The sequence below is a fragment of the Prionailurus viverrinus genome, chromosome X (genome assembly GCF_022837055.1).
Source record: "Prionailurus viverrinus isolate Anna chromosome X, UM_Priviv_1.0, whole genome shotgun sequence".
Taxonomy (NCBI): Eukaryota; Metazoa; Chordata; class Mammalia; order Carnivora; family Felidae; genus Prionailurus; species Prionailurus viverrinus.
The window spans coordinates 49,644,711-49,659,347 of NC_062579.1; the positions used below are offsets into that span (position 1 = coordinate 49,644,711).

At 38.7% G+C, this 14,637-nt stretch overlaps 1 protein-coding gene across 7 annotated transcripts in view; it reads right to left on the bottom strand.

Annotated features, from left to right (window-relative positions):
- Positions 1 to 14,637, bottom strand: part of OPHN1 (oligophrenin 1) — a 608,271-nt gene that overhangs the window by 73,061 nt on the left and 520,573 nt on the right. For all 7 annotated transcript variants that reach the window (XM_047844278.1, XM_047844279.1, XM_047844280.1 and 4 more), the window contains exon 20: positions 11,912 to 12,059. In XM_047844278.1, the coding sequence (XP_047700234.1) occupies positions 11,912 to 12,059 (148 nt within the window). The remainder of the gene's footprint in view (positions 1 to 11,911; positions 12,060 to 14,637) is intronic.

A 14,637-nucleotide genomic window follows, 5' to 3' on the forward strand; every position in this document is an offset into this window, starting at 1 on the left:
TAGTCGGCTTAAAATAATCAGTAAACCATCTGTTTATAAAAACAGATGTGGTGTCATCCAGACTTTCTTGTTCCATTTATAGTGCACAGGCAGAGTAGATTTAGTGTAATACTGAAGACTGCCTTAGGATTTTTGGAATTGTAAATGAGCATTGGTCTCAACCTAATGGAACCAGCTACATTAGCCCATAACAAGAGTTAGCCTATCTTTTGAAGCCAAGCATTGATTTCTTCTCATCTAGCTATGCTACATGGCATCTCCTTCCAATATAAGGTTGTTTCATCTACACTGAAAATCTGTTGTTTAGTGTTGCCACCTTCACTAATTATCTTATCTAGATCTGGATGACTTGATGCAACTTCTACATCAGTGCTTGCTTCTTCACCTTCCTCTTTTATGTTATGGCAATGGCTTTTCTCTTTAAACCTCATGAACCAAAGAATATCCAATGGAATAAAGACAGTCTCTTCAGCAAATGGGAAAACTGGACAGTGACATGCAGAAGAATGAATCTGGAACACTTTCTTACACCATACACAAAAATAAATTCAAAATGGATAAAAGACCTAAATGTAAGACAGGATGCCATGAAAATTCTTGAGGAGAAAACAGGCAAAAACCTCTTTGACCTTGACTGTAGCAACTTCTTATTCAACACGTCTCCAGAGGCAGGGAAAACAAAAGCAAAAATGAACTACTGGGACCTCATCAAAATAAAAAGCTTCTGCACAGCGAAGGAAACAATCAGCAAAACTAAAAGGCAAGTGACAGAATGGGAGAAGATATTTGCACATGATACATCAGATAAAGGGTTAGTATACAAAATCTATAAAGAACTTATCAAACTCAACACCCAAAAAACAAATAATCCAGTGAAGAAATGGGCAAAAGACATGAATAGACACTTCTCCATAGAAGACATCCAGATGGTCAACCAACACATGAAAAAATGCTCAACATCACTCATTATCAGGGAAATACAAATGAAAACCACAATGAGATAGCACCTTACACGTGTCAGAATAGCTAACATGAACAACTCAGACAACAGATGTTGGCAAGGATGCAGAGAAAGAGGATCTCATTTGCATTTTTGGTGGGAATGCAAGCTGGTGCAGCCACTCTGGAAAACAGTATGGAGGTTCCTCAAAAAACTAAAAATAGAACTACCCTATGACTCAGCAATTGCACTACTAGGTATTTATCCAAGGGATACAGGTGTGCTGTTTTGAAGGGACACTTGCACCCCCAATGTTTATGGCAGCACTAGCAACAATAGCCAAAGTATGGAAAGAGCCCAAATGTCCATCGATTTTTGAATGGATAAAGAAGATGTGGTATATATATACAATGGAGTATTACTCGGCAATCAAAAAGAATGAAATCTTGCCATTTGCAACTACTTGGATGGAACTGGAGGGTATTATGATAAATGAAATTAGTCAGTAAGAGAAAGACAAAAATCATATGACTTCACTCATATGATGACTTTAAGAGATGAAACAGATGAACATAAGGGAAGAGAAGTAAAAATAATGTAAAAACAGGGAAAGGGACAAAACATAAGAGACTCTTAAATATGGAGAACAAAATAGAGGGTTACTGGAGTGGTTGTGGGAGGGGGGATGGGCTAAATGGGTAAGGGGCATTAAGGAATCTACTCCTGAAATCATTGTTACACTTTATGGTAACTAATTTGGATGTAAATTTTAAAATAAATAAATAAATAAATAAATAAATAAATAAAATTAAAAACAAACCAAAAAAATCCTCATGAATGAACCTCTGATAGTTTCAAACTTTTCTTTTCACCTTCCTCGCTTCTCTTAGCCTTTATAGAATTGAAGAGAGAGTTAGGGCATTGCTCTTGATTAGGCTTTGGCTTAAGGGAATGTTATGGCTATTCTGATCTTCTATCCAAATGAATGAAACTGTCTCCATATCAGCAAGAAGGCTGTTTTGCTTTCTTATCATTCATTTATTCACTGGAGTAGCATTTTCTATTTCCTACGTTTTGTTTTGTTTTGTTTTTGCATTCAGAACATGGCTGTTTGGCATAAGAAGCCTAGCTTTCAGCCTATCTTAGCTTTCAACATGCTTTCCTCACTAAGCTTAATTATTTCTAGCTTTGATTTTAAATGAGAAATCTTCAACTCTTTCTTTCACTTAAACACTTTCAGGTTATTGTAGGGCTATTTAATTGGACTCATTTCAGTATTGCTGTGTCTCAGAGAAGAATGATGAGAGGAATACATATGGGGGAATGGCCAGCTGATAAAGCAGTCAGAACACAACATTTATCAATTAAGTTTGCCATCTTATATGAAAACTATTAATGGTGCCTCAAAACAAATACAATAGTAACATCAAAGATCACTGATCATATATCACTGTAACAAATATGACAATAATTAAATAGTTCAAAATATCGCAAAAATTACCAAAATGTGATACAGAGACATGAAGTGAGCAAATGCCATTGGGGAAAAAAATGATGCCAATAGAGCTGCTAAATACAGGGCTGCCACAAACATTCTATTCATAAACAACAACAACAACAACAACAACAACAAAAACAACACAGTGCTTGTGAAATGCAAATAAAGTGAAGGACAGTAAAATGAAGTGTGCCTATATTGGTAGTTAAGAACTTACATTGGCATTATGTTAATTGTTTCTCATTCCTTTGTATTCCATTTCTCCTGTATTGCTATCTTTCCTGGTGATTTTTTTATAGTGTATACTTTGACTCCTTTCTCCTTATCTTTTGCGTATCTACTACAGATTTTGTATTTGTGAGTATCATAAAGTTTAAAACTTTGTACAGTTATAGCCATGATTTAATCTAATAACAAAGTAAATTTGTTTACAAAATCTCTGCACTTGGATATAGAGAAGATGGAAGTGTAGGAGGACAGTGGGCTCACCTCATTCTGCTGACCACTTATATTCCACCCATAGCTGCCTAGAAATAACCCAGAAAACAGTCAGAAGACTAGCAGAACAGACTCTCCGGAGCCAAGCATAGACAAGAGGCCCACAGAAGAGGGTGGGAAGGGCAGAGAGGCGTGCGTGCTACACGGACTGGTGGGAGGACAGCCAGGGTGGTGGAGGGGCAGCCTGCCCAGCAAGGTGGAATCCCTGAGACTAGCTTGCAAAAGTGGAGGGGCCAGACTCCATGAGTTCTGACAGCCAGCGGGACTTAACACCTGGAATGTTATAAGTCAACAGCTCTGCTCAGATAGCGGGTGGGCAAGAGGACACCGGGAAAGAGAGGTGTTGAGCCCTGGAAGACAGAGATCAGCTCACTGGGGAACAAAGGCGCTGGCCAGCACCATCTCCCTCTCCCATCCCCGAAACTAAATCCCAAAGGGAACCAGTTCCCATCACCAAATGTGCTTGCACCTCACAAACACCCAATGCTGTGCTTCTGTGGATCCATCCCTCTGACGAGTCTACCTGCCTCCCTCACGGTGCTGCAGGGCACCTCCCTCAGGGGACCACTGAACACAAAGCAAGCTAAGCCTGAGCCTCCCACCCCTGAGCACCTTGTAGATCCACACCAGATCCCATCAGAGCAGCACCACAAGCCTGGCAGTGTGCAAGTAGCCCAGACAGGGGCCACACCACTCCACAGTGAGCACTATCTCTGGGAGAGGGGAAGATAAGGTACACACCAGTCTGATTGTGGCCCCAGCAGTGGGCAGGGGGAAGACATCAGGTCTGACTGTGGCCCCGCCCACCAACACAAGTTACACCAGACAGCACAGGGCAAGTGCCCTGCAGTTCCCCGCCACCCCAGGGATTGTCCAAAATGACAAAATGGAAGAATTCTCCTCAAAAGAAACTCCAGGAAGTAGCGACAGCTAACGAATTGATCAAAACCGAAGTTAGCAATATAATGGAACAAAATTTAGAAAAATAGTCATAAAATTAATCGCTGGGCTTGAAAAAAGTATAGAGGACAGCAGAGAATCTATTGCTACAGAGATCAATGGACTCAGAAATAGTCATGAGGAGCTAAAAAATGCTATAAATAAGGTGCAAAATAAAATGGAGGCAACCACAGCCTGGATTGAAGAGGCAGGGGAGAGAATAGGTGAATTAGAAGATAAAATTATGGAAAAAGAGGAAGCTGAGAAAAAGAGAGATAAAAAATATCCAGGAGTATGAGGCGAGAATTAGAGAACTAAGTGATGCATCAAAAGGAACAATATTCGTATAATAGGAATCACAGAAGAAGAGACAGAGAAAGGGGTTGAAGGTGTACCTGAACAAATCATAGCTTAGAACTTCCCTGATCTGGGGAAGGAAAAAAGCATTGAATTCCAAGAGGCACAGAGAAGTCCCTTCAGACATAACTTGAATCGAACTTCTGCATGACATATAGTGAAACTGGCAAAATACAAGGATACAGAGAAAATTCTGGAAGCAGCTAGGGGTTAAACAGGCTCTAACATATAAAGGGACACCTATAATACTGGTGGCAGACCTATCTACTGAAACTTGGCAGGCCAGAAAGGAATGGCAGGAAATCTTCGATGTGATGAACAGAAAAAATATGCAGCCGAGAATCCTTTATTCAGCAAGTCTGGCATTTAGACTAGAAGGAGAGATAAAGGTCTTCCCAAACAAACAAAAACTGAAGGAATTCATCACCACTAAACCATCCCTACAAGAGATCCTAAGGGGGATTCTATGAGTGAAATGTTGCAAGGACCACAAAGTACCAGGGACATCACTGCAAGCATGAAACCTACAGACATCACAGTGACTCCAAACCCATATCTTTCTATAGTAACACTGAATGTAAATGGACTAAATGCTCCAACCAAGAGACATAGGGTATCAGAATGGATAAAAAAAAAGACCCATCTATTTGCTTTCCACAAGTGACTCATTTTAGACCTGAGGACACCTTCGGATTGAAAGTGAGGGGATGTAAAACTATCTATCATGCTACTAGAAGTCAAAAGAAAGCTGTAGTAGCCATACTTATAATAGACAAAGAAGACTTTAAATTAAAAGCTGTAGCAAGAAATGAAGAAGGGCATTATATAATAATTACAGGGTCAATCCATCAGGAAGAGCTAAAAATCATAAATGTCTATTCGCTGAATATGGGAGCCCCCAAATATATAAAACAATCACAAACACAAGCAACCTTATTGATAAGAATGTGGTAATTGAAGGGGAATTTAATACCCTACTTACAACAATGGATAGATCATCTAGACACAGGATCAATAAAGAAACCAGGGCCCTGAATGATACATTGGATCAGATGGACTTGACAGATCTATTTAGAACTCTGCATCCCAAAGCAACAGAATATACTTTCTTCTTCAGTGCACATGCAATATTCTCCAAGATAGATCACATACTGGGTCACAAAACAGCCCTTCATAGGTATAAAAGAATTGGGATCATACCATGCACACTTTCAGACCACAATGCTATGAAGCTTGAAATCAACCACAGGAAAAATTTTGGAAAACCTCCAAAAGCATGGAGGTTAAAGAATACACTGCGGAAGAATGAATGGGTCAACAAGGCAATTAGAGAAGAAATTTAAAAATATACAGAAACAAACGAAAATGAAAATACAACAATGCAAACATTTTCGATGTAGCAAAGGGAGTCTTAAAAGGAAAATACATTGCAATCCAGGCCTATCTCAACAAACAGGAAAAATCCTGCATACAAATCTAACAGCACACCTAAAGGAACTAGAATCAGAAGGGCAAAGACACCCAAAACCCAGCAGAAGAATAGAAATAATAAAGAGCAGAGTAGAAATTAAAAATATAGAATTCAAAAAAAAAAAAAAAAACAGTACAGCAGATCAAAGAAACCAAGAGTTTTTTTAAAATAAACAAAATTGATAAACCTCTAGCCAGGCTTCTCAAAAAGAAAAGGGAGATGACCCAAATAGGTAAAATCATGAATGAAAGTGGAATTATTACAACCAATCCCTCAGAAATGCAAGCAATTATCAGGGAATACTATGAAAAATTATATGCCAACAAATTGGACAACCTGGAAGAAGTGGACAAATTCCTAAGCACCCACACATTTCCAAAACTCAAACAGGAAGAAATAGAAAACTTGAACAGACCCATAACCAGCAAAGAAATTGAATTAGTTATCAAAAATCTCCTATCAAATAAAAGTCCAGGACCAGATGGCTTCCCAGGGGAATTCTACCAGACATTTAAAGCAGAGATAATCCCTGTCCTTCTCAAGCCGTTCCACAAAATAGAAAAGGAAGGAAAACTTCCAGACTCATTCTATGAAGCCAGCATTACTTTCATTCTGAAACCAGACAGAGACCCAGCAACAACAACAAAAAAACACAACTACAGGCCAATATCCCTGATGAATATGGATGCAAAAATTCTCAACAACACACTAGCAAATCGAATTCAACAGCATATAAAAAGAATTATTCACCACAATCAAGTGGGATTCAGTCCTGGGATGCAGGGCTGGTTCAACATTCACAAAGAAATCAATGTGATACATCACATTAATAAAAGAAAAAAAAGGAACCATATGATCCTGTCAATTGATGCAGAAAAATCATTGGACAAAATTCAGCATCCTTTCTTAATAAAAACCCTCGAGAAAGTCAGGAGAGAAGGAACATATTTAAACATCATCAAAGCCATTTATGAAAAGCCCACAGCTAATATGATCCACAATGGGGAAAAACTGAGAGCTTTCCCCCTGAGATCAGGAACACGATATGGATGTCCACTCTCACTGCTGTTGTTTAACATAGTGTTGGAAGTTCTAGCATCAGGAATCAGACAAAAAAAGGAAATCAAAGTCATCAACATTGGCAAAATGAAGTCAAGCTTTCACTTTTTGCAGATCACATGATATTACACATGGAACCCGATAAACTCCACCAAAAATCTGATAGAACTGATACATGAATTCAGCAAAGTCGCAGGATACAAAATCAATGTACAGAAATCAGTTGCATTCTTATACACTAATAATGAAGCAACAGAAAGACAAATAAAGAAACTTACCCATTCACAATTGCACCAAGAATCATACAATATCTTGGAATAAACCTAACCATGATGTAAAAGATCTGTATGCTGAAAACTATAGAAAGCTTATGAAGGAAACTGAAGAAGATATAAAAAATAGAAAAACATATTCCATGCTCATGGATTGGAAGAGTAAATATTGTTAAAATGTCAACACTACCCAAAGCTATCTACACATTCAATGCAATCCCAACCAAATTGCACCAGCATTCTTCTCAAAGGTAGAACAAGCAATCCTAATATTTGCATGGAACCACAAAAGACCCTGAATAGCCAAAGTAATTTTGTAGAAGAAGACCAAAGCAGGAAGAATCACAATCCCAGACTTTAGCCTCTACTGCAAAGCTGTAATTATCAAGACAACATGGTATTGGCACAAAAACAGACACATAAACCAATGGAATAGAATAGGGACTGTAGAATTGGACGCACAAAAGTATGGCCAACTAATCTTTGACAAAGCAGGAGCAATATCCAATGGAAAAGAGACAGTCTCTTTAACAAATGGTGCTGGGAGAACTGGACAGCAACATGCAGAAGGTTGAAACTAGACCACTTTCTCACACCATTCACATAAATAAACTGAAAATGGATAAAGGACCTGAATGTCAGACAGGAAACCATCAAAACCCTAGAGGAGAAAGCAGGAAAAGACCTCTCTGACCTCAGCCGCAGCAATCTCTTATTTGACACATCCCCAAAGGCAAGGGAATTAAAAGCAAAAATGAATTACTGGGACCTTATGAAGATAAAAAGCTTCTGCACAGCAAAGGAAACAACCAACAAAACTAAAAGGCAACCAACGGAATGGGAAAAGATATTTGCAATTGATATATTGGACAAAGGGCTAGTATACAAAATCTATCAAGAACTCGTCAAACTCTACACCCGATAAACAAATAATCCAGTGAAGAAATGGGCAGAAGACATGAATAGACACTTCTCTAAAGAAGACATCCATATGGCCTACAGGCACATAAAAAGATGCTCAAGGTCGCTCCTCATCAGGGAAATACAAATCAAAACCACCCTGAGATACCACCTCATGCCAGTCAGAGTGGCTCAAATGAACAAATCAGGAAACTATAGATTCTGGAGAGGATGTGGAGAAATGGGACCCCTCTTGCACTGTTGGTGGGAATGCAAACTGGTGCAGCCTCTCTGGAAAACAGTGCAGAGGTTCCTAAAGAAATTAAAAATAGATCTACCCTATGACCCAGCAATAGCACTGCTAGGAATTTACCCAAGGGATACAGGAGTACTGATGCATAGGGCACTTGTATCCCAGTGTTTATAGCAGAACTTTCAACAATAGCCAAATTATGGAAAGAGCCTTAATGTCCATCAACGGATGAATGGATACAGAAATTGTGGTTTATATACACAATGGAATACTATGTGGCAATGAGAAAGAATGAAATATGGCCTTTTGTAGCAACGTGGATGGAACAGTTATGCTAAGTGAAATAAGTCATACAGAGCAAAAGAGATACCATATATTTTCACTCTTATGTGGATCCCGAGAAACTTAACAGAAGACCATAGGGGAGGGGAAGGGAAAAAAAAGTTTAGAGAGGGAGGGAGCCAGAACATAAGAGACTCTTAAAAACTGAGAACAGAGTGTTGATGGGGGGTAGGAGGTAGGGGAAAGTGGGTGATGGGCATGGAGTAGGGCACCTGTTGGAATGAGCACTGGGCGTGGTATGGAAACCAATTTGGCAATAAATTTCATATTAAAAAACAACAACAACAAAACAAAATATCTGCACTTGACTACAGTTCAACTTCTTCTCCCTCTACATTTTATGTTATTGATGTCATACTTTATATCTTTTTAAATTTTGTATTTACTAAAAATTACTAGAGCTCTATTCATTTTTAATACTTCTGTATTTTAACTTTTGTACTAGAGTTAAAAGTGATATACACATTAAGGAAAATGTCACAGAAAGACAAATTCCTTATGATTTCACTGATGTGGAATTTAAGAAACAAAACAAGCAAAGGGAAAAAATTTAGAGACAGACAAATCAAGAAACATACTCTTAATTATAGAGAACAAACTGATGTTTACCAGAAGGGAGTGGGGGATGGGTTAAATAGGTGATGGGGTTTAGGGAGTGCATTTGTCACGATGAGCATGGAGTGATGTATGGAAGTATGGAATTACTATACTGTATATCAGAAACTATCATAACGCTGTATGTTAGCTAACTGGAAATAAAATAAAAACTTTTAAAAAGTTATTTACCCATCAGTATTATACTATTAGAGTATTCTCAATTTGACTATATCTTCACTAATGAGTTTTATACTTTCATGTTTTTTTCTTGCTAGTGTTCATTTGTCTCAACTTGAATAATCTTTTTTTTAGCATTTCTTATAAATTAGGTCTAGTGGTGATGAACTCCCTTAACTTTTGTATTTTTATGGAAAAGTTTTCTCTCTTCTTCATTTCTGAAGGATTGTTTTGTCTGGTATATTATTCTTGGTTGGAAGGTTTTTAAAACTTCCTTTCAGTATTTTAAATATATCATCCCACTGTCCCCTGGCCTGCAAAGTTTGTGCTGAACAATTGCTCATAGTATTATGGGAGTTTGTTTTTCATTTACTTGTTTTTATTTCTGTTTTTTTTGAGAGAGAGAGGAAGAGAGACAGAAAGAGAGAGCAAGGGAGGGGTAGAGGGAATGGGAGAGAGAATCTCAAGCGGATTCAACACTCAGTGCAGAGCCCAACATTAGGCTGAATCTCACGACTGTGAGATCATGACCTTAGCTAAAATGAAGAATCAGACACTTAACTGACTAAGCCACCCAGGCGTCCATGGGAGTTTCTTTGTATGTGATGACTCATTTTTCTCTTGTAGTGTTCAAAGTTCTCTGTCTTGGAATTTTGAGAATTTTATTATAATCTGTCTTGGTGAAAAATATGCTTAATCTATTTGGGTTTATTTGGGCTTTGATGATCTGGATGTTCATGTCCCTCTCTTATTTATGAAGTTTCTCATTATTTCTTTAAATAAGCTTTCTCTACCCTTCTTTCTTTCCTCCTTCCAGGACTCCCATGATACGTATATTCGTTTGTTAGACAATGTTCTATAAGTCTCAAGTTTTTTTCACTTTTTTTCAATTATTTTTTTTTTTTGTTCCTTGACTGGGTAATTTCAAGTGACCCATCTTTGAGCTCGATGATCCTTTCTTCTTCTTAGTGATAAAGCACTCTATTGAATTTTTCAGTGCACTCATTTTTCAGCTCCAGGTTTTCTGTTTGGTTTTTTCCCTATGGTTTCTATCACTTTCTTGAACTTCTTGTGTATTGTTTTCTTGATTTTATTTAGTGGTCAATCTGCATTGTCTTTTAGTTCACTAGGCATCTTACAGACAATTATTTGGAATTCTTTGTCTGACAGTTAATAGATCTCTACTTCTTTTGGGTGAGTTTCTGATGCTTTATTTTGCTCCTTTATTGGTGTCATTTCCCCTGGATATTCCTGATTCTTGTGTCTTGTGGTCTTGTGTCGGTGGTTGTCTATTTGAAGATGTAGGCACATCTCCCTGTCATTACAGATGATTGGAAAGGAAAGCCCTTTAGAGTCAGAGCAAACAGAGATTTTGGGTGGCCCAGCTGATGGGCTACACAGGTGTGATCAGTGTTGGAGTCCTTGGGTAGGCTGGTCTGGTGCCTAGGTCAGTTGGCCAAACTTTCCGCCTGGATCTTCAGGGGCAAGCTTGCAGTCTGGGACCAGGGGGCTGGTCTGGCACTGGGGAAGACCTGTAGTGTGGATCTACAGGAGGCCTGCCTGGAGGCTGGGTCTGTGGTTGCATTCTATAGGGTAGGGCTGCAGGGGCCAGGTTGGGGCCACAGGGACATCCTGGTGCTGTGTTAGTCCTGAAGCTTGGGGTTCCAAGTAATAGCTGGGGCAGGCCTAGAGCCTAGGTCTGTGGGTGCCACCCTGGAGATGGATCAATGGAAGATGGGTAATTGGGTTCACTGGGGTGGGTCTGCTGCTGGGGTTGTGAAGTCAGGTGTTCACTTTACTCTCCTTCACCCATGCAGAGGTTGGCTATCTCTCTCTGTACTGTGCTTTGTGAGCTTGGGCGAGGGGTGATATGTTTAATATTAAAATGTCCTCCCTACCCTCTGCAATGCACTATTTCTTATTTCTGTGCTCCCCTCTGGTGCTGTAATCTCTCAGCTGGATTGTATAGTTCTTATGAAGGGATTTTCATGCATGAAAGTTTGCTCAAATTAATTTCACCATGGGGAAACAGCAAAGAAAACTCCTATTCAGTCAACTTGCTGAGATCACTCCTCCATGGAAACTAAACTTGAATTTAAAATCTGAGAGTATTCATGGTGCTTGGCTAGTTTAGTCGGTTAAGCGTCTGACTTTATTTTAGGTCCTGATCTCAACATTTATGAGTTCAAGCCCCGCATCAGGTTCTCTACTGTCAGCGCAGAGCCTGCTTCAGTTCTATCTTCCTTTTTCACTGCCCCTTGCCCACTCTCTCTCTCTCAAAAATAAAATAAAACATTAAAAAAAATGTCAGAACATTCAGAACGCACATTGTTCACCCATTTCAATGCACTGAGGTACATATCTTAGAACATTTTGGATCTTCCACTGTCCTCCTTAGGGATCATGGTATCTGGCTTTACATGTTCATCTCTGTCCTATCCACTAACGATTTCTCAGTGGCACAAATTTTGCAAACCTTGCTTTTCCTGGCTCAGGTACTAGAAAAAGTCTATATTTATATTGAGAAATATGGCTCCACTTCTGCTCTTCGATATACTTTTTGTGTCTAATCACTATTAAGAAGCTAAGAGTGTACCTCAGTACCGACCTTCACTTTCATCCACAGAAGAAGTATAAAAAACTGTTCTTTCTCGCAACAAGCGCTTTGAAATTGTGATTGGTTTGTGCCTTCTTGCTGTCACTCGAGGTGGAGGCACTGGAGGTGTAGCACTTTCTTCAGGTGGACCTGAATAGATCTGTAAAAGGAGGACATTTTCAGGAAACAATTAGAAAGACTGAATTTTTGTCTCCCTAATGCTAACTAGCAATTGATGCTCACTAGCATTACATCTAGAGTCTGGCATAGCAATTCTAATATGACTAAAGGAATTGGGGGGGGGATTTTTAAGAATCACTCTAGCTACCAGCAAGTGTTTAGAGGTCTTCATTCCTGTTTACCACATAGGACCTGACACTTTACAATGTGGAGGAAACAATGCAGACAAGAACTGCAATATCAGTCCTGGATTTTTCACTTACTTCCTGAAAAACCGTAGGCAAATTACCTCCTATCTCTAAGCTTTAGATTCCTTATCTGTAACATGGGAAGACCACCTATCTCACAGTGTGACAAAAATAGGTGAAAAGGGCAGTCAAAGTACATTGTACGGGTAGGGGTGGGTTGTGGAGGGTTACTAAATGCACCAAATATTTCGGAAAGAATACCAAATAAACTGGTTAAAGTGTTTGCTTCAAGACAGGAATAATGAATGGCTGAGGAAAGGATGGAGGAAACCTATTTCTCACTCCTATATCATTTTGATCTTTTAAAATTTCATACCATGTATGCACTACTTATTCAAAAAGGAAAGGAGAAAACCAAAATGTCTTATATGATATAAAAAGTGCTGAACAAAAGAAGAGAAGCCATGATTACATTTTTATATAGTATCTCATATGTATTTGAGAATCTTTCTTGTCTCTGGGGAGACTGAGCTTTTGGCCAGAGTGGACCCACTTTGGGAGGACACACGTGTGGTGAGGGAAGAAGGGGACCATTGAATAATGCAATAATGAAATCAACCCCAATGATTAGTGCAAAGAGAAATGTCAGAGCCCAACATTTCATCAGGCTGCATAGTCACAGAAATTAAATGATTGGGAACACAAACGCTGTGTAAAAGCTGGACAATGATAGAAAGCAGTGCAAGCACAATCAAAGGCACTACATGTCTCAACATTTCATGACATAGGAAAGAGACAATATGGCATAGTAGCAAGCAGAGGAGTTTTGAGGCCATACAGTTTCACAATGATTAGTAATAATATTTTAAATAGCTACAATTTTGTGAGCATAGGCTTAGGTACTGTAGAGTTTCTTAAGAATATTCTTTGCTAGACCTATCCACAGAAACTTGGCAGGCCAGAAAGGAGTGGCAGGATATACTAAATGTGCTGAATCAGAAAAATATGCAGCCAAGAATTCTTCATCCAGCAAGGCTGTCATTCAAAATAGGAGAGATTAAAAGTTTCCCAGACGAACAAAAATTAAAGGAGTTCACGACCATTAAACAAGCCCTGGAAGAAATTTTCAGGGGGACTCTCTGAGGGGAAAAAGATGAAAATAAATAAATAAATACCAAAAGCAACAAAAACTAGAAAGGACCAGAGAACAACACCAGAAATTCCAACTCTGCAAGCAATATAATGGAAATGAATCCATATCTTTCAGTACTCACTCTAAATATCAATGGTCCAATAAAAAGACATAGGGTAACAGAATGGATAAGAAAACAAGATCCATCTGTATGTTGTTTACAAGAGACCCACTTTAGACCTAAAGACACCTTCAGATTGAAAATACGGGGATGGAGAACCATCTATCATGCTAATGATCAACAAAAGAAAGCCGGAGTAGCCATATTTCTTTTTTTTTTCAATATATGAAATTTATTGTCAAATTGGTTTCCATACAACACCCAGTGCTCATCCCAAAAGGTGCCCTCCTCAATACCCATCACCCACCCTCTCCTCCCTCCCACCCCCCATCAACCCTCAGTTTGTTCTCAGTTTTTAACAGTCTCTTATGCTTTGGCTCTCTCCCACTCTAACCTCTTTTTTTTTTCCTTCCCCTCCCCCATGGGTTTCTGTTAAGTTTCTCAATATTCACATAAGAGTGAAACCATCTGTCTTTCTCTGTGTGGCTTATTTCACTTAGCATCACACTCTCCAGTTCCATCCACGTTGCTACAAAAGGCCATATTTCATTCTTTCTCATTGCCACGTAGTATTTCATTGTGTATATAAACCACAATTTCTTTATCCATTCATCAGTTGATGGACATTTGTACCCCAATGTTTATAGCAGCACTCTCAACAATAGCCAAATTGTGGAAGGAGTAGCCATACTTATAACAATACAGACTTTAAAATAAAGACTGCATCAAGAGATGCAGAAGGGCATTATGTCATAATCAAGGGCTTTATCCACCAAGAAGACCTAGCAATTGTTAACATTTATGCTCCAAATGTGGTATAACCCAAATATATAAATCACTTAATCACAAACATAAAGAAACTCATTGATAATAATGCCATAATAGTAGGGGGACATCAACATCCCACTTACAGCAATAGATGGATCATCTAATCAGAAAATCAACAAGGAAAAAATGGCTTTGAATGACATACTGAACCAGATGGACTTAACAGATATATTCTGTTAAGAATATATTATTCTTATTCTCAGAACATTTTATCCTAAAGCAGTGGAATATACATTCTTCTAGAGTGCACATGGAACGTTTTCCAGAATAGACCAAATACTGGGACACA